General features: G+C 43.8%; 1 protein-coding gene across 9 annotated transcripts in view; it reads right to left on the bottom strand.

Annotated features, from left to right (window-relative positions):
* NEDD4L (NEDD4 like E3 ubiquitin protein ligase) overlaps positions 1-27,314 on the bottom strand; it is a 415,196-nt gene that overhangs the window by 61,628 nt on the left and 326,254 nt on the right. For 4 of the 9 annotated variants that reach the window (XM_060236124.1, XM_060236122.1, XM_060236116.1 and 1 more), the window contains 6 exons: positions 25,534-25,666; positions 23,777-23,953; positions 14,127-14,201; positions 11,413-11,472; positions 3,452-3,583; positions 1,071-1,190 (listed from right to left, as the gene is read on the bottom strand). In XM_060236124.1, coding sequence (XP_060092107.1) covers positions 1,071-1,190; positions 3,452-3,583; positions 11,413-11,472; positions 14,127-14,201; positions 23,777-23,953; positions 25,534-25,666 — 697 coding nt within the window. The remainder of the gene's footprint in view (positions 1-1,070; positions 1,191-3,451; positions 3,584-11,412; positions 11,473-14,126; positions 14,202-23,776; positions 23,954-25,533; positions 25,667-27,314) is intronic. The other 5 variants (XM_060236125.1, XM_060236119.1, XM_060236120.1 and 2 more) reach the window with 2 other exon arrangements.

Genomic DNA, 27,314 nt, shown 5'->3' on the forward strand with positions numbered 1-27,314 from the left:
CTCTGCAATGAACATGTGAAGGGAAGTAGGAAGACGGCACAGAAGAGCAGCTGAAGGGGGACTTCCAAGAAAGCACTGAGCTAGATAGCAGCAAGGCTCCATATGGGGCATCAAACAAATCCAAAGAACATTCTCATGTGCATTTCTACTGGGGGAGTTCATTCTTCAGAGGACTGCTTTTCAGTGGGGAAATTTCTCCCTGCACAGCAAAGATTTTCAAAAAAAGGCAGAACGTTCGCTTATGCAGCTCACACTGGAGATACCGAGCTTGCCATTTATATTTGAGATCTCTACGTTTATACACAGCTGGGCTTGAAATATTCATTTTCCCTCGTTCAAGTCTTACGCCCCCACCCACCCCCGCAAATCCAAGTAAAATGTTTGCAGTGAATATTATAGACCCCACAGTTCTGATTTTAGCTTCACATACCAAAGTGAAATAAATTCTATTGAAAATAGAAACCCGTCAAATTTGAGATTTGCTGTTCACCACCCTCTCAGCAGTGCATGAAACACAACTCCAGTCTTACAAATATTTCTAAATCAATGCTATTACATGATGGCCACACAAAGCTATTACAAATGCACATGGACAGTGAAAGACAAGAAACAGGAAAGAGGATAGCATCACAATCTTACAAGTTCTTAAGCGTTACAGTTGGACAGAACAATAAAAGCATTGTCATGGGTCAAAATAAAGATTGCTGAGAGGGACATGATTTTTACAAAGCAAGAAGAAGTGATTGCAAACGGGGCTGGTTCCCAAGTATTTTGTCAGCCCTCCTGTACCTAGCTGTTGGTGGAAGGAACCCAAGAAGGGATGGTTGTCACCAACCATGCAGCTGACAGCTAGGAGCAAGGCAATTGCCTATGGAGTGTCGGCACCCTCCTCATGGTGCACTGAGCCCCTCACTTTCAAATCTTGGTCAGAGAACTGGGCCCTGCTTGCAAAAGGATGATATGCCAGCCAGAAAAACAGTAAAGAAGATGCAGAGGACGAGAAAGAAGAAAGGAATGGAAATCCAGGAAGAAGGCAAGCCTTGCTTGTCGAGGGGGATAACATTTCTCACCTCGAGTGGTGCAGATAAGGTTACTGTGGGAGAACTGAGGCTACGAGGGCGTCTTATCTGAGGCTCACTTAGGTGGTTGCTACTGTTTGACGTCGACCCCGTGGCACCATCTTCGGCAAGCTATTTGAGGCAAACACAAATTAGCTATGTGCTTTTCCGTGGCTGTGCTCTGTCACGGTAAAATACCTCCAAGCGGTACAGTTCAGTGAATTGCAAAAGAAGTTAACGTTTTTAATACCACGTTCCTGCCTAGAAACAACACTCACTGTCACATAGCAAAAGCCCTGCTTTTAAACTGCGTCCCCAATACATCCCAAAAAGTTTGTTTTAGCATTATTTATGAGGTTTTTTTTAAAGGCTGGTGATGAAGCATCCAAGAGTGTGGTTGATCCATTGCTACTTTTACAAAGATCCGCAAAGAATTAGGACCAGTTTATATATAATCAAGAAGGAAAAGAAAAAAAAATACAACTTATGCTTCTCCGGTAATGGGTCTACTGAGTAACAGTAGGTTGTTAGAAACCAGGAAGTTCAGGTGCTGGCATACTTTTAGGTATCTTGGAAGCATTTAGGGTGCTTCCTGTTTACCTAAGAGTGCACCTGCACCCAACTTTTGTAGGAGTCAATTTAATATTAGCTACACGTCACTTCTGGACAGAGCCCAACTTTTCCTTGTTACGTTAGCAAAGAAGACTCTCCCTACAACCAGGAGAAGTGACCAGGTGCTGCTAAAGTGAGTAGGAATGGGCATTTTTACTACTTATAAATGCTATAACCCCCCCCCCTCACCGCCCCAAGATTTTGCAACACATAAATGCTCAATCACAGGCACTTGTGTCCACCCAGCCTTCTATTGTACGAACAGTGCCAACCCTCTAGAGAGACCCCCCCCTCCCAGTGAAAGAACCTCTAATAGCTAATTGCCAAAAATCATTGTAGGCAGGACTGGCCCTAGACTGTCTTGCACCCTAAGCAAGGCTAACTTCGGGTGCCCCCTGCACTGATAACGTCACCAAGTCACATGGGGGGCACCCAATTTGGCACCCCCAGAAGGCTGGCGCCCTAGGCAATTGTCTAGTTTGCCTAGTGGCAGGGCCGGCCTTGATTGTAGGATACATGAAGCTGCCTTCCTCTTAAGTCAGGGGTGGCCAACGGTAGCTCTCCAGATGTTCTTTTGCCTACAACTCCCATCAGCCCCAGCCAGTACGGCCAATGGCTGGGGCTGATGGGAGTTGTAGGCAAAAACATCTGGAGAGCTACCCTTGGCCACCCCTGTTTTGAGTCAATCTCCTGATCCTTCAGTAGTGTCTACACTTATCAATTGCTCTAGGGTCTCATGCAGAGACAAGTCTGCCCCAGTACCTGGGAATGACAGGCGTTTAACGCGGTGTCTCCTATATGCAAAGCACACATTCAATCACTGTGCTGCAGCCTTTCCTTGATTAATCCAGCTTGCTTCCAGACTTCTCTATAGGGAGCTGCCACTCCATGCTCCTGATGATCATGTTGCTGCTTTCTTACCTGGGGTCTAATCAGCTTACGATTCCCTTGTTTCAAGCCTGTTGACTTGTGGCTTAATCGTTCATCATCACTTATGCTAAGCACACCTGAAACTGCCTTATACTGAACCAGACCCTTGGTCCATCAAGGTCAGTATTTCTCTGCCTGCACTGCCAGAGGCTCTCCAGGATGTTAAGTCTTTTACATTAGTGATTGCCTGGTCCTTTTTAACTGGAGATGGCAGAGATTGAACCCGGGACCTTCTGCGTGCAAAGCAGAGGTTCTCCTACTGAGCCACAGCCCTTCCCCTTTGAAACCTACTTCAAAATGTGGTCTTAGATCCTGGTTTACAGGAAACACTGTTTATGCTTAAGCAGGGTGCTGCTGAACTACGATGCTGGGGCACATTGATTGGGAGAGGAGCACGACATAGGAAGTGCTGGGACTGGCTTGTTAACTACAGTTAATGACTCTCAAGGATACACTTGAACGGATCAGCAGAGAAAAGGTCATGATTTCCTACCAACTGGAGCTTCAGCTAGGGAAACGGAAACAGCCAACTGTGCCCTTCTTCATCCAGTTACCTCTTAGCATACCACCAGATTGCACTGACACACCTTTAATAATAAGGAAATTAAGGGTGGATGTGTGTCACCATTTGGGTTCGGGATGCACAGCGAAACTGCCATGGGCAAGTGCTAAGCGGCTCAACCCAACTCTGCGTTAGTCAATGCGCATCTTTTCAATGAAAATAAATAATCTCCCCAAAAGAACAGTTTTCCCCCCCAAAAAAGGATTTCGCTTCTGAAAGCCGCGAGGAAACTGTGCAATGGAAGACACAAGAGGTTCTATCATTTTTCTCTAAACAGCAAGCGCCATACCTGCATGATGGGCCGAGTCCAAGTTGTGGTTCGATTGTTATGATTGACGTAATAAGTACGTCCCTTTGCATCTTTCCTTTCTTCCCAGCCTGAAGGTAAGCCCGGTGTAGTGTGTACATAGGCCACTGATGGCTGTTTATGCAAGAAATTACCAGAGTGTTATTTTTGCGCCAGCTTGTCATTTTTACAAAACAAATACTTGCGGCAGTACAGGAAGGAAATGTTGCATCTGCTCATCATCCCTCTCTACTGCAGGCTCAGATATGTTCAATTTGGGTCCATTGACTGGACTGCGGCCTCAAAGCTACAGCCTCCTGGTTTTAAAGCTTGGGTAAATCACAAAGCAACCAAATCAACAGGGACTAGAAACACGGTCCTACAATGAAAGAACCTTTTATTAAGAACATAAGAGAAGCCATGTTGGATCAGGCCTACGGCCCATCCAGTTCAACACTGTTGTCACACAGTGGCCAAAACCCAGGTGCCATCAGGAGGTCCTCCAGTGAGGCCAGAACTCCAGAAGCCCTCCCACTGTTGCCTCCCAAGCACCAAGAGTACAGAGCATCACTGCCCCGACACAGGGTTCCATATACCTAGTGGTTAATAGCAATTGATGGACCTCTATCTCATATGTTTATCTTTCCCTTCTTGAAACTATCTGTGCTTGTACTGCTGCCACCACTTCCTGAGGCTGCGAATTCCATGTGTTAATTACTCTTTGGAGGAAGAAGTCCTTCCTTTTATCTAAGCACATTAATTTCATTGAGTTCTTGTATTATGAGAAAGGGAGGAAAGTACTTCTTTCTCTATCTTCTCTATCCCATGCATAATTCCGCAAACCTCTATCATGTCACCCCTCAATTGGCATTTCTCCAAGCTAAAGAGCCCTAACCTCTTTAACCCTTTCTTCATAGGGATGGTGTGCCCATAATCATTGCAGTTGCCCTTTTCCAATGCTATAATATCTTTTTTGATAGCACTGGAAACCCTTGGAGAACTTCCTATTTATATCAAAGGATAGGAGAAGCAAAAAAAATATAAACAGTACAATGCACACCAGCTACGAGCATTAAACTCTGCCACTGTCATTGACTAGTTATGCATAAAGGGTAATTTTCATTTCTGCTCCCACGGATGCAAATGATGATGTGAACCTCGGCAGACATCAAAAGCAGGAAGTTACAGAGACCTTGGTGGGTCACTATGCATGATTATGAAGTTGTTGTGTCCATCTTGCCAGGCCACTGGCTATATGAAGATCTGAATCTGAACATGTTTTTGAATAACCAAGGGAGAGACGGTTGAAGACATGAAGCTGACTTATACTGAATCAGCCCATGGCTCCACCAAAGTCACAACTGTGTACTCAAACAGGCAGCAGTTCTCCAGGATCTCAGTTAGAGGTCCTCCCTCCCCATCATCTGCTCTTGGTCCTAATTTACTTGAGATGCTGGGGACTGAACTGGGGATCCAAACATGCTAAGCAGATGCTCTCCCACTGAGCCACAGCTGTTGTTTAACAACTAGGGTTTAAAGATGTTTGAATGCAAGAACATTTTGTGTCCTCTTACGAACAAGGCTTCTTTTGTTGGCCATTGGAAGATGAAAATGGTGCCAGAGCCAGAGACTGCAAATGTCTTAAGAATTCTTTACATATGATAGCTTCCCTACAAAAGCAGAAGATTCTGTGTAGAAAAAGGCTTATGAATGATGTGCGTGATCAGGGCTTTTTTCTTTTCTTTTTGGTAGCAGGAACTCCTTTGCCTATCAGGCCACACACCCCTGATGTAGCCAATCCTCCAAGAGCTTAACAGGGCTCTTCTTACAGGGCTTACTGTAAGCTCTTGAAGGAATGGCTACATCAGGGGAGGGTGTAGCCTAATATGCAAAGGAGTTCTTGCTACAAAAAAAGTCCTGTGTGTGATAGATATACATACAGCTACTTTGCTGTTGAAAAGCACTGTAGGAAAGCCATGGCATTGGAGGGGGTGGGGGAATCTATCCATTCCAAAATTCTGTTGAGTCCCTCTGTGGTTATTGATCTTTTCACTAGATGCTGCCTATATTGCTAAGGTATCTGCCTACAACCAGCAGACTTACAATGAAGTTCTAAGGAAAGTCACACTCTTCTAGCCATGGCCTTAGAAGGGTATAACTCTGCTTTCAGTTGCATTGTTAGAAACTGGATACACATGAACACACATGTCAGATCACTGGTCCATCAAGGTCATTGTTGTCAACTCAGACTGGCAGCAGCTCTCCAGGGTTTCAGACAGAGGTCTTTCACATTTCCTATTGCCATATCCTTTTTTATTGGGACTGAACCAGGGACCTTCTGCATGCAAAGCAGAGACTCTTCCACTGAGCCGCAGCCCATCCCTGGAATTGTCAAGACATTCAGATTTTAGTATTTGCATGGTGAACCTGGAAATAACTGGAACGCTCACGAGCCAAAAACGATTACAATGCTGCTAAAAATTACTGGTACTATACCCTGATATTTGAGTTTTGCTGCCAATGCAAGGATGCCTGGATTAGATGTACGACTTTGTGCTAGGGGGAAAATACTGAAGGTTCCACCATCAATAGGCTCCAGCCCATGTCAGTACCCATGACAATAAATGTGTTAGGGTTTGATCAAAAGCTGGGTTTCTGTCAACTGAAGGCACTTACATCAACCGAACAGGACTTATCTACCTCCTCTGCTCCCACTGCAGGCTGCTGTGCTCCCTGAAACGATTCCCCATTCCTCAGTTTTGAGGATAAATGATCCTCTGTACAACACAGAGTATAATAGATACTTTGATAACAGTGGGCTGGATCCAGCCAGCTTTTTAGCTCAGTCTAGTCCAACTCTCCTTATGACAGCCCTTGTCCCATGTGGCTTTTATCCATGAAGTTTTCATGATCCCCAGAACAACTCTTTTTGGAGGGCCAAAGTGGCCCTCCTCTTTTTACAAAAAGAAAGATCTGGTTGGATCCAACCCAAAATCTGAAGAAGATACATTTTCTTCTAAGCAAATATCAAGGTAGTCGTTGTAGATTTTCTGGGCTGTATGGCAGCGGTCTTGGCACTGTGAGACCAGATGTTTCACCAGAAACTTTGACTGGCATCCTCAGAGGTATAACCCAGAAAACTGGAGTTCCCTCTGGGTCAATTTTTTCTGGGCTATACCTCTGAGGATGGCAGTCACAGCTGCTGGTGAAACGTCAGGTCTCATAATGCCAAGACCACGGCCACACAGCCTGGAAAATCTACAACTACTAATGAACTCCAACTGTGAAAGCCCTTGACAACAAATATCAAGTTGTTATATTAAAAAAAGTAAGTTGTGAGAATGACATTCACTTCATATTAAAGACAGAAGAGATGAAGAAGAAGCCAGAGAGGGTTGGGAAACAAAATCACATTTATAAATCAAGCCACGCAGCTTTGCATGAAATCAGTCTGAAAACCAAGACACGCTATGTGCTTCGGTGGCATCTAACTTTACTGCAATCATAAAATTTTATTCTTGAAGACATTTTCACTGATCTAAGTTTTTTTTTTAAAAAAAGAAGCTTCACTAATATCAGATTTATGGAGGAGGTTAAAATATTAATGGGAAATACTATTTTAGCAGACTTCAAGGTAAAATTAAAATGTGTGAGACATCGAAGTGTTTTGCTCAAATGTTACCATCAGCGGTTTGCTGTTTGAGGGAAATCCCTCTGAATTAATTCTGCCTAGAAAATAGGCAAAATTGTAAACTAGCTCTTTGGCTTTCTTTGTCCATACACGATTTTAGGCTAACTGGGAAAATGTTTTTTTAGTAACTGGGAAGCTTCTGCATCACAACCTTACAAAATCCAAACCCCAGTCTGGCAAGACGAAAGACAAATGGCAAAACCATAAATCATGAAGTTTTGGCTGGAAGATCAACACTCAAAACCTTTTTTGGGGAAAGAGACGTAACGTACTTAAGTTGGTAGGAAAAAAATCCCTGCCTATCTTAAAATGGCTTGGATTAATTTCTAAAACAAAAGTTAGCCAGGAAGTTAATGCCTCATACTCTACATCTCTACTACCTGCTCCTGCAAATACCATCCTCAGCAAAAGGAGAACTTTGTTACTTTTGTGAAGAATCAACAGGTCTAAACTGTCCAATTGGCTAACTCCATTGGTCCATTGGTCCAATGGTCTAACTCCATTGTGGATCCACTGCATGTTATAGTACATTATACTGCCAGTGAGTTGCATTTGGTCCACTGGATCCCCAGAGCAGAGAAACTGCCAGCACAACCTTGAAATTAACAATGTATCAACTCAACACCGCACCTTGTTGTTAACAACGTTTTATTAGCTATAGCTATGTGAACCATCTGACTATAGATTATCTAAGATTAGTTAAGGTCTACCAAACCAGGATCTGAGACCAGGGTCTGAAGTTCATTTATTAAGCACAGTCTTGATGGGTTTCACATGATGTACAAGTGTGGGCATGCTGGCTTAAATCTTGACTTGTTCCACAGCAAGCCTCTTGCATGTTCCCCAGCTCCAGCGACATCTGAGCAGAGCAAAGACAACGGAACCAGCACTGACCACAACAAACAGGGTTTGAATGGTTGCCGGCAGGGCTTCTTTTTTGTAGCAGGAACTCCTTTGAATGTTAGGCCACACACCCCTGATGTAGCCAATCTTCAAAGATCTTTCAGGCCTCTTCTTACAGGGCCTACTGCAAGCACTTGGAGGACTGGCTATATCAGGAATGTGTGGCCTAATATGCAAAGGAGATCCTGCTACAAATAAAAAGCCCTGGCCTGTGAGGCAAATACTGGCTTCTTCGACTTGCTGTAGCTCAAATATACCAGGATTTCACATTTTGTCTGGACTGAGCCCTTGTGTCTGAAATTCTGGCTGTCAGATCAGAACAGCATAGAGAACGGTACAGCTTTACTGCATAATAGCGGAAGCCAGAAATAGCGAAAAGGATGAGGAATAAAACAAAGCCATTGTCGGCTATTCAAATAAAACCGGAACCTTTTGTTAATGACAAGGGCATTTTAAAATCTACGGGATGCAAAGACTGAAAGCCACTAAGGTTCACATTTTTCATGGCTATGAAATGAGCTCTTTCTGTCTTCACTCCTTCCTTCCCCTCCAATTATAAGTAAGTCTGTATGAACGGAAGGTTCTTCAGAAATCCAGTTAATGGACTGCAGTAGACTATAGAACAAAAGGGCTGCAACCCCCCACCCGAGTTCACAACGGCAACCTTATTGCACTTTGGAAATGAAAGACTTCCCTAGTAACAGAACAGAACATCCTTCGACCTCTGCTGCCCTTTGCAGAGTCCATACCCATTTTTCATATTAAATACCATCGGCAGTGCTCAGAGAATGCTTTAAAGGTTTGACTCCTAAAATGCACAACAGTGTTTTCTAGTGATTATCTGAAAGGCGGGTGGGGTGGGGCGGGTAACATGCCTACATAGCTGTTGGATACTTGGAATCTGTCAAGTTAAAACCTGCAACAACATGGTTGCTGTAAAGATCCATGGTGAGAAAGTTTCAGAAGATGTTAGAGGAAAAACAGCACTGCATGTGTTGGGTAGTTTACAGATGCTGGTAGACCCTGAGAATCAACAGACTGACAGGATACTCAACCCCTTTTTTTAAGATGCTGGGCCTTTGCTTGCTCCCTCCAGTCCAGGGAGTACAGTTGTCACTCTCAACTTCTGCTAAGTAGTTAGGCCCATATTTGCCTTTGTTGCTTCTCCCAGGTTTTTCCAACCACTTGCATAGCGAGGATCATGACAAAGGACACTGCTGAGTGCTTTCCCCTTGCAATGAGGGATTCCCAGTAGGCTTTCCCACTTTGCTGGCCTTTTCCCATGCACTTCAGCTGTCCTCCAGCTGATGTTCCCAGATATTTCCTATCTTGGCTTGCCAACTTCAGTCTGGCAAATTTCTGGGGTTTTTTGGGGGGCGAGGGTGGGATTCAGAGAGTGGAGGGACCTTGACAGGATATAATGCAATAGAACCCACCCTCCAAAGTAGCTATCCCCCCCCACCCCCCGGGGAAACTGTAGCACGGATATAAGCTGGAATTCCAGGAGATCTCTGGGTCCAAACTGAAGGTCGCAAGCCCTAGTTCTGACTTAATTCACATCCACCTGAGCTTTGCAAGGCTGGCTTCAAGTGAACTTGAAACCTACACACATTCATTCCAACAAGTCAAAGCCAAAGCATGCACTATTAACTTCACTTTGGAATGGATTATGACCTGCAGGGAACACATTCTGCCTGAATATTTATTCTTCTCGGACAGAGTCTGCAGATCAATTTCAGCTGTTATTAGGGGTAGAATCCTAACTCAAGAAGAAGGCAGGCCTCCACGTTCTGGAAGCTGTTTCAGTCTATTTAATAGACTGACAAAGGGAGCACTGACTCTTTAGAGTTCATACCCTGAAAATCTTGTTGGTCTCTAAAGTGATCCCGGACACGAATCTAGCTGTTCATCCCAACATATCTACCTTCAAACTATTTAACAGTGAGTGTGCATGTATAATCTTTTGATTCAAATAAAATCTGAAAATCCCAAATTTCTAAACATTTCTATTGTTTTTAGTTAACCTAACCTAACAATACCTGGGGTACTCCAGGGTGGTGGTGGTAGTAGAAAGCGCTGTAAAGTCACGTTCAACTACGGTGACCCTGTAGGGTTTTTAAGGCAGATGTTTAGAGGTGGTTTGCCATTGCCTTCCTCTGCATAGTGACCCTGATTTTCCTTGGTGCTCTCCCATCCAAATGCTAACCAGGACCAATCCTGCTTAGTTTCCAAGATCTAACAAGATTGGGTTAGGCTGGGCCATTCAGATAGGCCATGCAGGCCCCAAGTCCACCTCTGGTTCTCAACTAGTTGGGGAGTTTTTTGCATAAGGAGCTGAGGAGCTCCCAAGAACCAAGAACTAGCTCTCAAAACCTTCTAACAATCCCTGGGCCAAGAGAGGCTAGATTGAAGACAACCAGGGAGCAAGCCTTCTCAGTAATGGCCCCTCGATGGTGGAATCATCTTCCAGAGATGGTACGAGCCCTGCGGGACCTGAACCAATTCCGCAGGGCTTGCAAAACATTTCTTTTCCAGCTTGCTTTTGAGACAGAACCTGACTAATTTGACGTGTAGCCATTTAGCCGTCTTGTGGATATTATGATTATGACTTACAGTATTTTATAGCACCTATTTTATCTATTTTAAATAATGTATTATGTAATTGATTATATTTAAAACTGTTGTTTACATTGTTTTACTTGAATCATGGAATTCCATGTCTGTGAGCCGCCCTGAGCCCGCCTTTGGCGGGGGAGGGCGGGATACCAAAATAAATTTATTATTATTATTAAGAGAATTTGACCCTTTATTTGCTTTGCTTTCTTCTCAAAATGTTGTAATTATTGAAATGGCAGTGAATTTTCTGTATCTGGCTTTCAAAAGGAGAGATATGTGCTAGGTTTCTCTCTCTGTCTTGTTTTTATTTAGTTTGCTATGCCAATAAAGGTTATGATTATGAGAACTAAGAGAATTAATAATCTTATATGTTTTTAAAGCTATCTACAGAATTCGAATGGGGGAGTGCTGCCGTGACTCTTGTCACAAGGAATATCATATAGGCACCCAAAACTAGGTATCAAGGTCTTATCATATAAGTGCAGGAGGTATGATGGGGAAGAGAGAAATGTGTGGTCCCCCAAAACCGTGATTTGTGGCTTAAATGCTGGGAGAAAAGGCTTTTTTTTTAAATAGCAGAGACACAGCAGAGAAATATGACATATCTACAGCCCCACAAGCAAACAGTTTCTAGCATGGAATATTTCATCTTAGAAAAAGGTCACTTTCTGAAAACAAGACAAGAGAAGAGGAAAAAGCAGGAGATCTGAGTGACAGAGAAGGATATTTTTTGGCTCGATAAAAGCTTTATTACCGTTGACTCTTCACCACCTGTGACTGTTGAAGAACGAGCTCTCCTAGATGGACCGCTTGGCTGTTGAACAATAATTAATGTTAGAGTTATGGGGTGATCAGGAATGAAAGTCGTGGATTAGTTGTACGTCTTTGGCACAAGAGGCAAAAGGCAATTTTTTTAACACTTTGGTAAAGCACTGAGTCAACTTCACAACCAAGGAAAGAAGATTTCAATCACTGATAACAAGGCCATGTTACCTCTTACAGTAATTCAGTATGATTGGATGATAATACTGATCCCAAATACATTTTATTACCTTATTTCCCAGATAGATACACACAATTTCAGAGCAGAATTATGCTTGTGAATTCACACCTGAGCCCAAAGACCTCACATACTGGGATAGGCACATAAAGGCAATATCCAAGCTGTTAAATTAAATTAAAACCTATTCTTTCCCTTTGAACAGAATATGCAGAAATGATATACAAAGAAGATGCTGAGATGCACAGAGGTTCAGAGCTAAGTGGCTTCTCTTTGGTTGCTCACAGGTGCAAAAGCCTTGGAAAGAATGTGGCTGAAAGGCAAGGTGTCAGTCTTCATTGTTATTCGTTAATTGCATTGGAATTAATTAATGGTGCATATCAGGAAAAAGAGAGACACAGTGTGCACACATATGCAGGGAAAAAGAAGATAAGAGCATGGTTGGTAACAGAAGAAAAATCACTGAGAGTTTGTTACAGCAGTTTGGTCATATCCAGTAGTCCCAAGATAATATTTCTGATTTGGTTTTGCTGAATTCTGACAGAGTTCGATGTAATTGACATTCAGGGAAAAATAAAAGGTTTAGAATTAATTCTTTATCATGCAATCCCTAATTTTACTAGGTTCTCATGCAAGCCAACCCTTTGTGATAGTAAGAAAAGAATGCTGCAATGCCATCATTAGCCATGATCTGATCTGTTTTTTTAAACAACAACAACAACACTTCACAAGACTCTGAAATTTCAAAAGCAGTTGCCTGTTTGTGGGTGGGAACACAGCAGCCGCTGTATGCGGTCATGAACTCCTGGTAAGCACGTGTAGTGCAAATGGCAATGTTTAGGTGTCCCTCAACCAGGGGTTGTTTTGTAGAAAAATAGGTGGTGGCTCTCATTAGCATAACTTATCTGCATACGCCACCACCCACAAGCCCAAAGCAACCTGACGAAGAAAGGAGAGCCCCAGGCAAGTGAGACCCGCTTGGGCTGGCTAGAAATCCAGCCAGCCCAAGCAGGCCTCGCTCACCTGGGGCTCTCCTTGGTTGCCCCCCCCAGCCAAAAGGCCAGCAAGCCACCCAAAATCACATAAAAGGTGAAGAAAGGGTGGTGTGGGCTTCTCCAGCGGTTAATGAGGGCTGCTGGGGGTATGGCACATCTCCTGGTGGCAGGCTGGCTGCCTGTTTTCCTAATCCAGGGATTGTTATACTATTCAATGGACAAGGTGGTGGGGGGGAGTCAGAAAGGTTCAGGAGCTGTGCTCCTGTGAGCTCCTGCTGAATTCAAAGCCTGCCCTCAACCATTTTTTTAAAAATTCTGTGGGTGAGTACCTTTGTAATTTTGAGACAGAGTCGTAAATGCCACCCTAAAATGGCCACTACAGGAGGTGGAGCCAAATGCAATACCTCCCTTCCATGTTCTGCAGCCATGAGAAATCCTTTCGTTTAAATGAGGGGAGCGGATAGAAAGCTCCCCCTTAAAAAGATTCCTCCCAGTTTCTAAAAAGCTTGGCAGGCAAAGGCCTCACGGGTTCCAAGTTGGGAAACCCTAAAATAGTTTTCTGGGTTATGGCAGATTACAAGACTAGAACAGGCAACACCATAGAACAGTAAGAGCACCAACACATTGCTAGTAGGCAAAACCAAAACAATACAAAGCACCCTTAACCAGGAATTAAAAACCTATCTGGGAAACTGGCAGGTATTCCAATTTTCCAGTTAAATCATTTCTGATAATGGCTCCAATGAATGGCAGACAGACTACACACATTTATAATCACAGCTAAATATGTGACTACAAGTCTTAGCAGCTTGGGGTAAAAAGAAGTAGGGGGGAAAATTAATTCAGGAATTTCTGACTTTTTGTTTTGAGTTTTGCTTTCACTTCTATCTTTGATGCATCCCTTACAAGGGTCCCCATTCATTTCTTAAGTAGCTCTTAACCATACACAGGACCAGGGGTGGAATTCTGGCAGGAGCTCCTTTGCATATTAGGCCACACATCCCTGATGTAGCCAATCCTCCAAGAGCTTACAAAAAAGAGCCTTGTCAGCTCTTGGGAGAGCTGGCTGCATCAGGGGTGTTTGGCCTAATATGCAAAGGAGCTCCTGCTAGAATTCTACCCCTGCACAGGACTAATATATCCCATTACCCCTTCTACAGGAGAAACCCCCAGCCTGAATCTGTGTTCATCTGGCCACCTTACACAGCTGTCATCATTATTCATTATGGAGTTTCACACATCTCCAATCTGCCTCAAGAACCACCTCTCTCCAGGATCTGTCCTCTCTGCCCGCCTTTGATTGGGGGACATTGGTTCTAGTCAGTGTGTGACTGGAATTGTAATTGAAATAATTTCCACAGGAGAAGGTGACACTGACTCCATGGCAATGGAAGTAACAACTGAGACATAGTACGAGAGGTTTTGTTTTTTTAATAAAGAGAGGAGAGAAATAAATAAATGCATTCTACTTACCAGCGATAAGAGGGACTGCTCAGCAACTGCATCGGTTACGCTGCAAGATCTTAACCTTGCTGAGGGATCTCTTTGCTGAGGGAAACAAAATAGCGACCCATTAATTTTTTTTTTTTTTATCATTTTGAGGAATTTCCCCGCTGAAAATGTCAGGTTTAATATTGGATATTCTTTCTTCATTGAATTCCTCCCCCCGCCCCCTTGCCGAAACACGTGAAGTTGTTGTTTTCAGGTTCATAAGCAGTGTGGAGTCACAAATATCTCACCCTCAGATATCCACATTTTCTCAAAATGGTTAAACGAGCCTGAGGAAAACACGCACGTGGCTTTCCTTGCCACTTCCACCATTAATGCCCTTTTTTGATCAACTTCAAGGAAACAAACAAGTAGTCCCAAAAAGAAATATACTAAAATACAGGGGATGTTTAGCCCTTCTATACGTATGCAAGAACTGAATGAGTTTAGCAGAGAGAGAAAGTGAGTGTGTGTGTTTAGGGAGGGACAGTGGCTCAGTGTTAGAGCATCTGCTTGGTAAGCAGAAGGTCCCAGGTTCAATCGCTGGTCCAGGTAAGTAGGCATGAAAAACCTCAGCTTGAGACCCTGAGGAGTCACTGCCAGTCAGAGTAGACAATACTGACTTTGATGGACTGAGGGTCTGATTCAGTATAAAGTAACTTCATATGTTCTGTTGTGTGGATGCCAAATTACATGCACCTCAGACAGGGTCTGCAATAACTTGCTCATAAAATGCATGATGATATGAATATTATATAGTGTGTACATATTGTATTTACAGTATATTAGTTGTAAAAATGTGGGCATTTACATATGCATGATATTATACACAATTATTGAGACACATTGAACAATATATTTAAGTTATTACAAGGGAGAGCTTCATTCACAGCATAGTTGTTTCATATTACGTATTCAAAGTAGGCCTTACACATCTTCATTCAGTTGCATGCTAACTTGGCGTTCACCTATGCAGAGGCATCTGCCTATATATATGAAACGTTAGCTTCCATTTCTATGTGTCTGAAGAAGTATGCGTGCGCATGCATGGAAGTTCATATCTTGAATAAACTTTTGTTGGTCATTAAGGTTCTACTGGACTCAAAATCTGTTCTCCTGCTTCAGACCAACACAGATGTCCATCTGGATCTATTATTTATTTAGAACATTTATTTGCCACCTCTCCAAAGTCATCATGTAAATTACAATACCCTCAGTGAAAGGGATGGCCAAACTTGCTTAACATAACAGCCACACAGAATAAATGCCAGATGTCTGAGAGCCGCAAGACATGAATGTCAGATGTTTGAGAGCCGCAAGACAGGAAGTAGGAGAGGGAGGGAGGAAAGCAAATAGATGGGGCAGGAGAGGTAGCAAGAAAGCAACTTTAACTTTAAATATATTCTCCAAGCTGCCAGCTGGCTTGGCTGGGATAAGTGATTTAAAAAGACAAATGGCATCTCCAAGCCAGCCAACGGGGCAGTGGGGGCTTCAAGAGCCACACAATATGTGTGAAAGAGTCACATGTGACTCCCAAGCAACAGTTTGGCCACCCCTGCTCTGTGATGTAACCACAGGAACTCAAGGAATCCAGCTCTTTACTGTGATCAAAAAGAAGCAACGTCTTACATGCATGGTGAAACCTCTGTTTGGCACTAGATAATCGGTCTGTCACTTGTGTCAAACAACACCCCCCCACACCATTATTTCCTTTCTATCCCTCTGTTTCTTTCTCTTCTCTTGCCTTTCTGGGCCTGTTTGGAGGTTATTTCCACCCAGGGACTGTTTCCAGGAGGAGAGTTTAAAGCGTGCTCTTATTCACAAGTAAGACTGCTCTAAAATTACAGTTTCATGGCATTTTCCTTTAGGGAAAAGAAAGATGATTTCTGCTAGAGTGGCTCAGTATCTACCTGGCAAATTGGCTGGAAAAATTCTGTTTCCATTCTGTGCACCCTTTTCTGTGGATGACTGATTGATTCTTTACAGGGGTGGAATTCTAGCAGGAGCTCCCTTGTATATTAGGCCACACACCCCTGATGTAGCCAGTCCTCCAAGACCTTACAAAAAAGAGCCTTGTAAGCTCTTGGAGGATTGGCTACATCAAAGGTGTGTGGTCTAATATGCAAAGGAGCCCATGCTAGAATTCCACCCCTGGTCCTTATGCATGTCAAGTAGATGCTCTTATCAGTAGAGGGACAGTTTGGTGTAGTGGTTAAGTGTGTGGACTCTTATCTGGGAGAACCGGGTTTGATTCCTCACTCCTCCACCTGCACCTTCTGGAATGGCCTTGGGTAAGCCATAGCTATGGCCGGAATTGTCCTTGAAAGGGCAGCTTCTGTGAGAGCCCTCTCAGCCCCACCCACCTCACAGGGTGTCTGTTGTGGGGGAAGAAGGAGATTATAAACCGCTCTGATTCAGAGAGAAGGGCGGAGTATAAATCTTCAGTCTTCTTCACCGAGTCATGGCCTCCTTTCCAATCAGCATCTTCAGTACATTCAGGCAAGTGTTACATATCTGTAATGAAGAAACCTACAGATGGTGCCTTCAAGATATCTTCTTGATAACACCATGTTCCAGCAAGGCAGGACAAAGTCCAATGTGTTCTTCTGCAAGAGCTGGCAGAGCAGCTCTGGTTCGCTTTCCTAGCCATCGCAGGACTTAAGTTTGAATTACTGGAGGGTGGGATGAAAGGAATAATTTACAAACTTTATACCTCTCTTTAGGGAGGGAAGGTAGTATGGTATATTCCAGTGTTGCAAAATCTTGGAAGTTAAGCAAGGGCGGTAGTTGGATAGGAAACCAAGAAGGAAGACACTGCAGAGGAAGGCAACAGCAAACCACCTCTGCTTCTCATTAGACTTGAAAGCCCTTGCTGGGATCAACATAAACTAGCTGCTATTTGGCAATGTTTTTACACACACACACAAAGACAGAGACAGTGAGAGACAGACAGAGACAGACTCTGCACTTCTTTGATAAAGGTTAATTGCAGCAGGGTTGTTTTTTAAGCTATTCTTAGAAACCCTACAGAAGAGAAAAACCAGTCCTCTCCTGACATTATTTTTTTGATTGGTTCTGTTTTCCCTTCTCAAGATCACCATTATCCTCTCTCTTTTTTTACAACAGATGCTAAGTTTACCAACTGTGTGCCTTAAATAAGAGTATGACAGAAGCCATGTTGGACCAGGCCAATGGCCCATCCAATCCAACACTCTGTGTCACAGAGTGGCCAAAACCCAGGCATCATCAGGAAGGTGCCATTTTGAATGAGAATTCATATTGTAAGCGTGTTGCAAAAAAACCCAGCTGCAAAATGTTAAGAAGCAGACCAGAATTCATGCATCGCGGCTCACCTGACCCCTTTCCCTGTCTTCTTTGATGTTAGAAGAACAAAAGCATCATGCTAGTAGATCTCTAGAAGGAGATAATCTTTCGTATTCTTCCCCCTCTTTCTTCCTTCCAGATGAAAACAGGAAATCCAGTCTTACCACACTTCCCCACTGTGATCAGACCTTAGCGCCCCCACCCTGCCCCTCAAACTCCCATGGGAAGCACATGTGTGAGCATCTGTCCCCTTTATGACCTTTAGAGAGGATCATTGCATGATGGTTAGAGGGAGTAAGATCTGGTAGATCCCAATCAGATTCCCCATTCAGACGTGGACGCTAGGTGACCTCTCTCTCTCTCAGCCTAACCTAACTCACAAAGTTATAGTTTCAAAGATAAAATGGAGGCGCGGAGAACAATGTTGTAAGCTGTTTTGGGGAGCAAAGCAGGGTGTAAATATCTAAATAAACAAATAACTTTGGAGATTTCGAGATGATGGGGGAGAGTCAGGAGGCCTGCCTCGGGTGGTTATGGGCTCTTCCTAAAAGCTCATGCCTGCAGTATCCAGAATGAAGCACTGTCTGAAGCCTACAAGATCAAGTGCTTTGTGCCCAGGACTGTTAGGTCCCCCAGTATTGTGAACTGGCTGTCTTTAGCAACGGTTGTCTGCCTTGTTTTCAGACTGAGAGCATCTTAGTATTACCTGAAGGACAGAAGGATTCTTATACTCTAAATATTTTGCACAAACTGACTGTTCCCTCTCTGGCCTCCTTTTGTGGGAGAAGGTGGGATGGGCTCAAGAGAAGCAGGATGATGTGTTCCAGACATGCTTTGAGGATAGGCTTGCCAACTGCCAGGTGGTACCTGGAGATCTCCCGCCAGTTTGGTGTAGTGGTTAAGTGCGCAGACTCTTATCTGGGAGAATCGGGTTTGATTGCCCACTCCTCCACTTGCAGCTGCTGGAATGGCCTTGGGTTAGCCATAGCTCTCGTAGGAGCTGTCCTTGAAATGGCAGCTGCTGTGAGAGCTCTCTCAGCCCCACTCACCTCACAGGGTGTCTGTTGGGGGGGGGGGAGGTAATGGAGATTGTGACTGCTCTGAGAATCTGAGATTCAGAGCATACGGTAGAATATAAATCCAGTATCTTATTATTATTAGAATTGAACTCCAGATGGCCATGATCAATTCCCTTGGAGAAAATGGCTGCCTTGGAAGGTGGACTCTGGCATTATATTCTACTGAGGTTTTCCCCCTCCCCAAACCCTGCCTTCCCCAGGCCCCACCCCCCAAATCTCCAAGTATTTCCCAACCTACAGCTGGAAACTTTATTTGGGGAACGATAAGCCATACCCTTGCCTAGGTTGGAGTAATGGCTCTGGATCAACCCAGCAAAGTTCTCTGATATGTTGGAAAGGTTGTTTACAACATATGAGCAAACTAATTTAAAATCTCTGTATCAAAGATCCATGGAGTTGGATAGCAGGGACTACATTTTAGCAAAGCCTTAAATATTTAACTTTTAAAAGAGAGGTTTCATTCTCTGACAGAATACGATTAATGGGGCAATTATTATTTCTGACAGATCTTAACGTTAAACAAAAGCTATGAAGTCTCTTTGAGGGGGCTATTAATGCCATCTAAGGGATAAAATACATGACTCACGAAAGAAACAGGAAACGTGGAACACTTTTACCACTGCCTTGCTTACACTTCTGAGGGATGTGCAAATGACTCTATTAGGATGCTCAGTTTTTCAGGCAGTAGCCACAACAATCAAGGAGGTATTTTATTGCCCTGTCTCCTCAATGTGTTTATGGGTTGCCTTAAGTCAGAAGTGAAGGCACTTAGCACACACACGCACACAGCCACAATGGTAATGCAAGGATTGTGTTACGTTGATCTACCAGTATTTCGCTACTGTCCGAACAATCCCAGAAACGGTAAATGAAAACATCTTATAGATCTAGATCACTGTGGGTTGGGACAAAAAAGGAAGTTGTGACTCTCTTTCAGGTGGGCCACAGGATCAGCAAGGGGGAGAAAGAGGAAGAGATAAGAACATGAGAGAAGCCATTTTGGATCAGGCCAATGACCCATCCAGTCCCAACATTCTGTGTCACACAGTGGGCAAAAAAACCAACTGCCATCAAGAGGTCAACCAGTGGGGCTAGAAGCCCTGCCACTGTGCTCCCCCGCCCCAAGCACAAGAATACAGAGCATCACTGCCCCAAACAGAGAGTTCCAATACTAAGCTGTGGCTAATAGCCACTGATGGACCTCTGCTCCATATGCTTATCCATTCCCCTCTTGAAGCTGTCTATGGTTGTAGCCACCACCACCTCCTGGGGCAGTGAATTCCACATGTTAATCACCCTTTGGGTGAAGAAGTACTTCCTTTTATCAGTTCTAACCTGACTGCTCAGCAATTTCATTGAATGCCCACGAGTTCTTGTATTGTGAGAAGGGGAGAAAAGTACTTCTTTCTCTACCTTCTCTATCCCATGCAGTTGACGTTTCTCCAAGCTAAAGAGCCCCAAGCATTTTAACCTTTCTTCATAGGGAAAGTGTTCTAACCCTTTAATCATTCTAGTTGCCCTTTTCTGCACTTTTTCCAATGCTATGATATCGTTTTTGAGGTGCGGTGACCAGAATTGTACACAGTACTCCAAATGAGGCCGCACCATCAGTTTATACAGGGGCATTATGATACTGGCTGATTTGTTTTCAATTCTCTTCCTAATAATTCCCACCATGGTGTTGGCCTTTTTTATTGCAGTCGCACACTGTCTTGACATTTTCTGTGAGTTATCTACCATGACCCCAAGATCTTGGTCAGTCTCTGCCAGTTCACACCCCATCAACTTGTATCTATAGCTAAGATTTTTGGCCCCAATGTGCATTACTTTGCACTTGGCCACACTGAACCTCATCTGCCATGTTGACGCCCACTCACCCAGCTCGACAGATCCCTTTGGAGTGCTTTACAATCCTCTCTGGTTTTCACCACCCTGAACAATTTAGCGTCATCTGCAGACTTAGCCACTTCACTGCTTACTCCCAACTCCAAATCATTAATGAACAAGTTAAAGAGCATGGGACCCAGTACTGAGCCCTGCGGCACCCCACAGCTTACCATCCTCCACTGTGAAAATTGCCCATTTTGATCAGCCTCTGCATGGGGTGTGAGATGGCCCTGAAAGATGGTCTCTTGGCTCAGTAATACAATACATTTAGGAATTGAAAACATGGGGGGAGGGAATAGAATACAAAACCGGTGTGGTTCTAACTGATGGGAAATTCCTGGGTTTTATGTTGGGGAGGGGAATGGTACGCCTCTTTGTATCTGTTGCTGGGGACCATGGATGGGAAGATGCTAGTGCGGTCATCCTGCTTGGGGGCTTTCTAGAGGATGGTTTCTGGCCACTGTGTGAACAGAATACTGGACTACATGGGCCTCTGGTCTGGTCCAGCATGGCTCTTCTTACGTTCTTAGTTACTTTGTAAGTTGATCCTAAAAAAGTACAGTAAGATTTAGAAATGGGTCATGAAAAGTAAAGTCTGTTAGAAAGGAGCCCCATTTCAAAAAGCCTGAGAACTCCCGTCCAAGGTTATTATGCACGGAGCTATTTCCTGCTCCCCCTTTAAGAAACTCTCTATGAGAACGGCCACTGAAACAGGGCTGTATGATCCACTGATATTCAAGTAAGCGAAGCATTTCACCTGACGTTCGACGCCATGTGCGCATTTGCTCAACATTTTTTAAAGCCTTATTTAGGCTCCCTGTCTCCGAACGACAAAAGGCAAGCAGATAATGAGTCCCATTAAGCTGCGATATGCTTCGCTTCCCGTGTACCAGTCAATGTTTATGATGTTTTCCCCCAATTAAAAAAAAAGTCTAGTAGTATTGTTATCCCCACTGATTTCATTCATCATGGCCTACAAAACACGTGCTGAATTTAGAAAACGCTGACAGATCGCTCCTAATTACTCAGTTCTGATCACAAATTATCTAGTTGTACCCTTGCACAGTTAACCCCCCGGAGCTCAGCTGCAATCAGGATTTGAGAATGTAATCAGTTAAAACGTCTTCGAAGTTCTAAGATCTCTTTCATTTGGATACCTATCTAACCGGGGGGGGACACTTTTGATGTATAGTTTTACATATTTCTCTCAATGACGCACTTTGAAAAAAACTGCTTTAGTGTTACATGTGGAAAGCTTACAGCAAATTATATCTCAAACAGAACGAGTTTCTTTCCCAGGCAACTAAGATTCACAAAATTTATTTATTTATTTGACTTGTATCCTGCCCTTCCCGCCGAAGCAGGCTCAGAGATATAATGTATATGCAGGACGATTTTGATAATGTTTACCTAGAGGTAAGTCCTAATGGATGCAGCTGGGCTTCCTTCCTGTCAGGTGTGGAATGCATTTAAAAGGCCCAATCTTAGGCCAGGTTGGGAAACTCCTAGAGATAGGGGGATGGAGCCTGGGGAGGACCTCAGTGGAGTACAATGCCATAAAGTTCATTCTCCAAAGCATCCACTTTCTCCAGGGGGCTGATCTCTGTAGCCTGGAGATGTGCTGTAATTCCAGGGAGTCCCCAGGTCCCACCTGAAGGATGACATTTCTAGACTCCCATCCAAATACTGACCGACCCTGCTTAGCTTCCGACAGCCTGACTGAGCTTTTTTGCCGGCTATAGAATCACTGTGGAGACCTCTGGGTACCTTGGAAATTCAATAATAGAGTACCAGATGAACTTCTGTGTTTCTTAGTAAATCCCAAGCCTGGTGAAAGCAGTGATTGAAACTGGAACTATAGGTTAACAATCCTGGCATGGACTATTGTTCATGGGATTTGAAGACACATTTGTTCTGCTGTGAACCTTGTTTATGCGAGACTTTGTTATTGATTAAACATGAACCATAGGGGAGGGACGGTGGCTCAGTGGTAGAGCATCTGCTTGGTAAGCAGAAGGTCCCAGGTTCAATCCCCGGCATCTCCAAAAAAGGGTCCAGGCAAAATGGTGTGAAAAACCTCAGCTTGAGACCCTGGAGAGCCGCTGCCAGTCTGAGAAGACAATACTGACCTTGATGGACCAAGGTTCTGATTCAGTATAAGGCAGCTTCATATGTTCATATGTTCTTCATATAGTCTAGTAATTTGGATCACATAACCTGAGAGGTTTTCTGGTTGCCCATCCTACCATTCAGCAAAGTTGGAAACCTTCCTCCAGCCTAAAGAGCCTCCCTCCAACAGTTGCTTTTTTCTCCAAGAGAAGAACCAAGTTGCAGAAAGGCTCCTTAGGCCAGAGGAAGGTTTCCAGCTTTGCTCAGGGGAGTGGTAGGTTTGGGTCAGGATTTCTGAAGCTTCAACCCTGCCATGTATAAAGAAACCCATCTTCTCTTATGAGGAGACAAGAGTTACTGGAAAAGAAAATAACACTAGGAAAAACAGAAGGAAGCAGGAAAAGAGGAAGACCCAGTGTGGGATGGATTGACTCAATCAAGGAAGCTACAGCTCTCAGTTTGCAGGACCTGAGCAAGGCTGTTAACGTGAGGACATTTTGGAGGTCATTAATTCATAAGGTGGAAGTTCTGTGCATCAAAACATCCAACGGGTGATTCCAGTATCTTCTGAAGTTCGTTTTAAGATGGGAAGAATGTTGGTCTAAAAGAAGATCAAAATTTGAGTCCAGTAGTACCTTAAGAGACCAACAAGATTCCCAGGCTTTTGAGAGACAAAGCTTGGGTCACCGAAGAGAGTTTCCCACTCTCAAAACCCTGGAAGTTGTGTTCGTCCTTAGGATACAATTGGACTCAAATCTTGTTCTTCTGAAGTTCAGGTAAAACGTATGTTCTTTGTATAGAGAACAGCATTTTTAGCGATCCATTCACAATATTTCAGTTCTGTGCTTAAGAAGAGAAGAAGAGATTGGATTTATATTCCACCTTTCACTAACCAAAGGAGAGCAGCTTCCCCTCCCCACAAAAGACACCCTGTGAGGGAGGTGGGGCTGAGAGAACTCTCCCAGAACCGCTCTTGAGCAGAACACCCCTGAGAGAACTTGTGGCTGACCCAAGGTCACATCAGCAGGTGCATGTGAAGGAGTGGGGAATCAAACCCGTTTCCCCCAGATAAAAGTCTGCACACTTATCTGCTACACCAAACTGACTCTCTTAAATTCCAGGACTACATCTCAGTGAGTACTCAGTACCTTCACCTTTTAGCATATAACTTTCCGAGCATCCCTAAGCATTTCAGGAAAGCAGTGCGCATTAACCACACATAGTGAGGTTACTTACAATCATGGAAGAGAGTTGTTCCCCATTCGAATCCGGAGTGATCTGAAGTCTTCTGCTCAGTTCGTCTGACAGCTCCTGAGGACTGGTCCGAGAGATGGGTGAAGCAGGAGGAGGTGGCAAGGACAGGCTCAGGGATTCTCCACCTGTGCTCACTTCTTCTGAAATCGTTTCCCAAGGCTGATGAAAAGAAAAGCAACCATGAAGACGATGCCAAAAAACAACCTTCTCTGCCAGAAGCCCTTTGGCCCACAATGCCCAAACGCTGTGTCGTGCTTCAACAAGGCTGCTTATCGAACGAACTGGGGGGAACCAACATGTACTTTTAAAACACCCTTACAACACAATTAGCATCTGATAATCAGCTTTGCTTTCAACACACTGTACTGTGGACTTACATACACGGAGGGGGTGAAACATGCTGGCAGATAGCTGTTGCAGGCTACTTAGCATTTAAGAGCTAGAGAAAATGTGTGAAGCTTTTGGGTTTGGGTGTCATTAGAATGGAGATAACAGTTATGACAAGAGTAATTCTGAAACTTCAGAACAATGTCTCACAGTGTAGGTTCTTAAGGCCAACAAGAACAAGGAGCTGTTGTGGACTTTCCATCATTAGCAGGCCTCTGTAACTTGTTATTTATTGATTATTCAAACTGTAGCCTTCCTTCCTTTCCTTTCCTTCCCCTCCCTCCCTTTCTTCCTTGTTGTTTTTCATTCAGTAACCAATTTAACAGCCCTAAAACATACCATGAACTCATTGGGCAGGCTCCCTCCTTTTTCAATTTAATTTGCCCTTATTGTTTTAACAATTTATTAATAACATATGGTTACAATATTTAACTACACTCTTACCATCTCTAACCCATATGATATTTTCTATCCCCCCCATCCCTCCGTTACTAGACTTCCCCCGAAGTTATCAATTTAATTTGCCCTTATGAGATGGTAGTCGCTTCTATCAGTCAACTAAATCTTCAGATGCCCCCAAAATAGATGCTAACCCCCTAGCTGTCTAATCCTATCTCAGAGAAATTTGTCAGAAATGAAAAAGCCAGAATCTAGAAAGGTCACTGTACAAAAGGAATTCTACAAAAAGAGCAGGGCCTTTACTGTTGTAGCCCCAAAGTCATGAATGGCTTTCCTTCCCAACAGTCAATGCATTATAATGATTTGTGATGACACCAGCTACAACCCAAATAAGGAGATCTATACAAGAAGAGGGCTTCTAGGTATGCATTTCTTGATGAATCAGAAATGTGAGCATATGTGTATACAGGTAAGCATGAGACGATGGATGTGGTCTTCTTGTACTGTGGTGTTTTCAGTGGGGTGTCCCTTCCCATGAGCACTTGAATGAGTGCACACATGCAACTAATAACATATAAACATCCTTTCAGGTAGAGCTAGAAAGGTGAGGACAGAAAGCAAGCTTTAAAAAATACTGTGAACAGAATGTATTAGAAATGGTAATCAAGTCTATGCAGGTTTACTCAGAAGAAAGTCCCTTACTGAGTTCAGTAAGGCTGGATGAGCATGCACGGGATTGTACCCTAAGTAAATAAACAGATGGTCAGTCAACCTTTATGAGATTAAGCCTTATTTAAGCTTTCTACGAGCCAATTATCATTATTAATTACTGAAAGCCATTGTCTTTACAGTGGGGAACAGGTTGTTGCTTTTTTTGTTTTTGAAAACTACTGTATCTTTTGAACTTTGCCTTTAGAGCGCATCTTCTCTGAAACTTTAATTTTGGAACATACTTCTGGTGCGTCTACGCTCTCCATGGGTTCCGGATCCAAATCCTCACTGATGTGTCTCCTAGATCGAAACCTTCGGTGGGCCGCTTCTTGGTTTATCTGTCTGATGTTGTTGTCGGATTCCGACGCCACATCCCTGAAAGGTTGAGTTAATAAGAGAACAATGAGGTTGGGACGGGGAGCGTGGGCATTATTTGTGGCAGTGTTGCTAAATTACTATGAAAATAAAAACCCATTGTTTGAAGAAGAAGAAGAAGATATTGGATTTATATCCCGCCCTCCACTCCGAAGAGTCTCAGAGCGGCTCACAATCTCCTTTACCTTCCTCCCCCCCAACAAACACCCTGTGAGGTGGGTGGGGCTGGAGAGGGCTCTCACAGCAGCTGCCCTTTCAAGGACAACCTCTGCCAGAGCTATGGCTGACCCAAGGCCATTCCAGCAGGTGGCAGTGGAGGAGTGGGGAATCAAACCCGGTTCTCCCAGATAAGAGTCCGCACACTTAACCACTACACCAAACTGGCTCTCCATCAGTTTGATTGACTATATAGATAAGGTCTTCTCTTGCGCATTCAAAATGGAACAAGTGACTCTCCTGCCATATTCATATCAGTCTGGAAAGAAAAAAGTTGATTGTAAAAAAAAAAAAGGAAAGTGCCCCCCCCCCCACCTCAATCTGAATATTAAGCATGATGTTAACGGAACTCATCCCCCATTCAATTATGTGTGACATTTAAAGTTAAGTCTCCCATATTTTTAGAAGGGTAATCATACAAAATGCTGAAGTGTGAACATGAAAAGAACTCTTATCACAGAGATAAGAAGATTACATAAATTACAAGTTTGAGTACTTCAATTATATATAAAGGAGGAAAATCTAGTTGTGACATTGCTTAGGTTTAATGAGAAAGCTACTTACTTCTCTTGGTTAGCCCTGCTTTGATGAGGTATGGAATGCAAGGTGCCAGCTGTCTCAGAGAGTCACACAACTGAAAGACCCGCTAGAACAGGGGTGGCCAAACTTTCTTAATGTAAGAGCCACATAAAAGAAATGTCAGATATTTGAGAGTCACAAGGAAGGAAGGAAGGAAGGAAGGAAGGAAGGAAGGAAGGAAGGAAGGAAGGAAGGAAGGAAGGAAGGAAGGAAGGAAGGAAGGAAGGAAGGAAGGAAGGAAAAAATAGATGAGAGAGGGAGTGGTGGAAAGAAAGCAGCTTTAAATGCATTCTCCAATCCGCTGCCTGGCTTGGCGAAATGATTTCAAGAGACAAATGCCTTTTCCAATCCGGCCAACAGGGCAGTGGGGGCTTCGAGAGCCACACAGTATGTGTGAAAGAGCCAGATGTGGCTCCTGAGCTACAGTTTGGCCACCCCTGCGCTAGAAGATTCAGTCACATTTAATGTTGTCTTCATTTTACAGAACAGGCCAAGTCAGTGATACTAGCTCAGTGGCTCAGGGGCTACTTGTGGTCCTTTTGATCACTGCTCCTCAGTGTGGCACCTGCCCCATGTTTCAGGAAAGTGAGTAAAGCCATCGCCAGGTGAAGCTTGTGGTTGGCAGGCTGGAAACAGCTAGTACTGGAGGAATTGATGAGCTGCAAGAATCCCTAATATGCAGGGTTCATGCACACTGTCTCTTAGGGCACCATTCCAAAGCAGAGTAACAAACACTCTTCGAAGTCTGTTGAAGTATATGGGCTTAGTAAGCTGTATGTGCACACACAAAACCTTATTTTTTACTTGCATCGTAACTGAGATCCTATGCATGCTTGCATGGCAGCAAGTTCTG

Source organism: Heteronotia binoei, chromosome 4 (genome assembly GCF_032191835.1).
Source record: "Heteronotia binoei isolate CCM8104 ecotype False Entrance Well chromosome 4, APGP_CSIRO_Hbin_v1, whole genome shotgun sequence".
In the NCBI taxonomy this organism is placed as follows: Eukaryota; Metazoa; Chordata; class Lepidosauria; order Squamata; family Gekkonidae; genus Heteronotia; species Heteronotia binoei.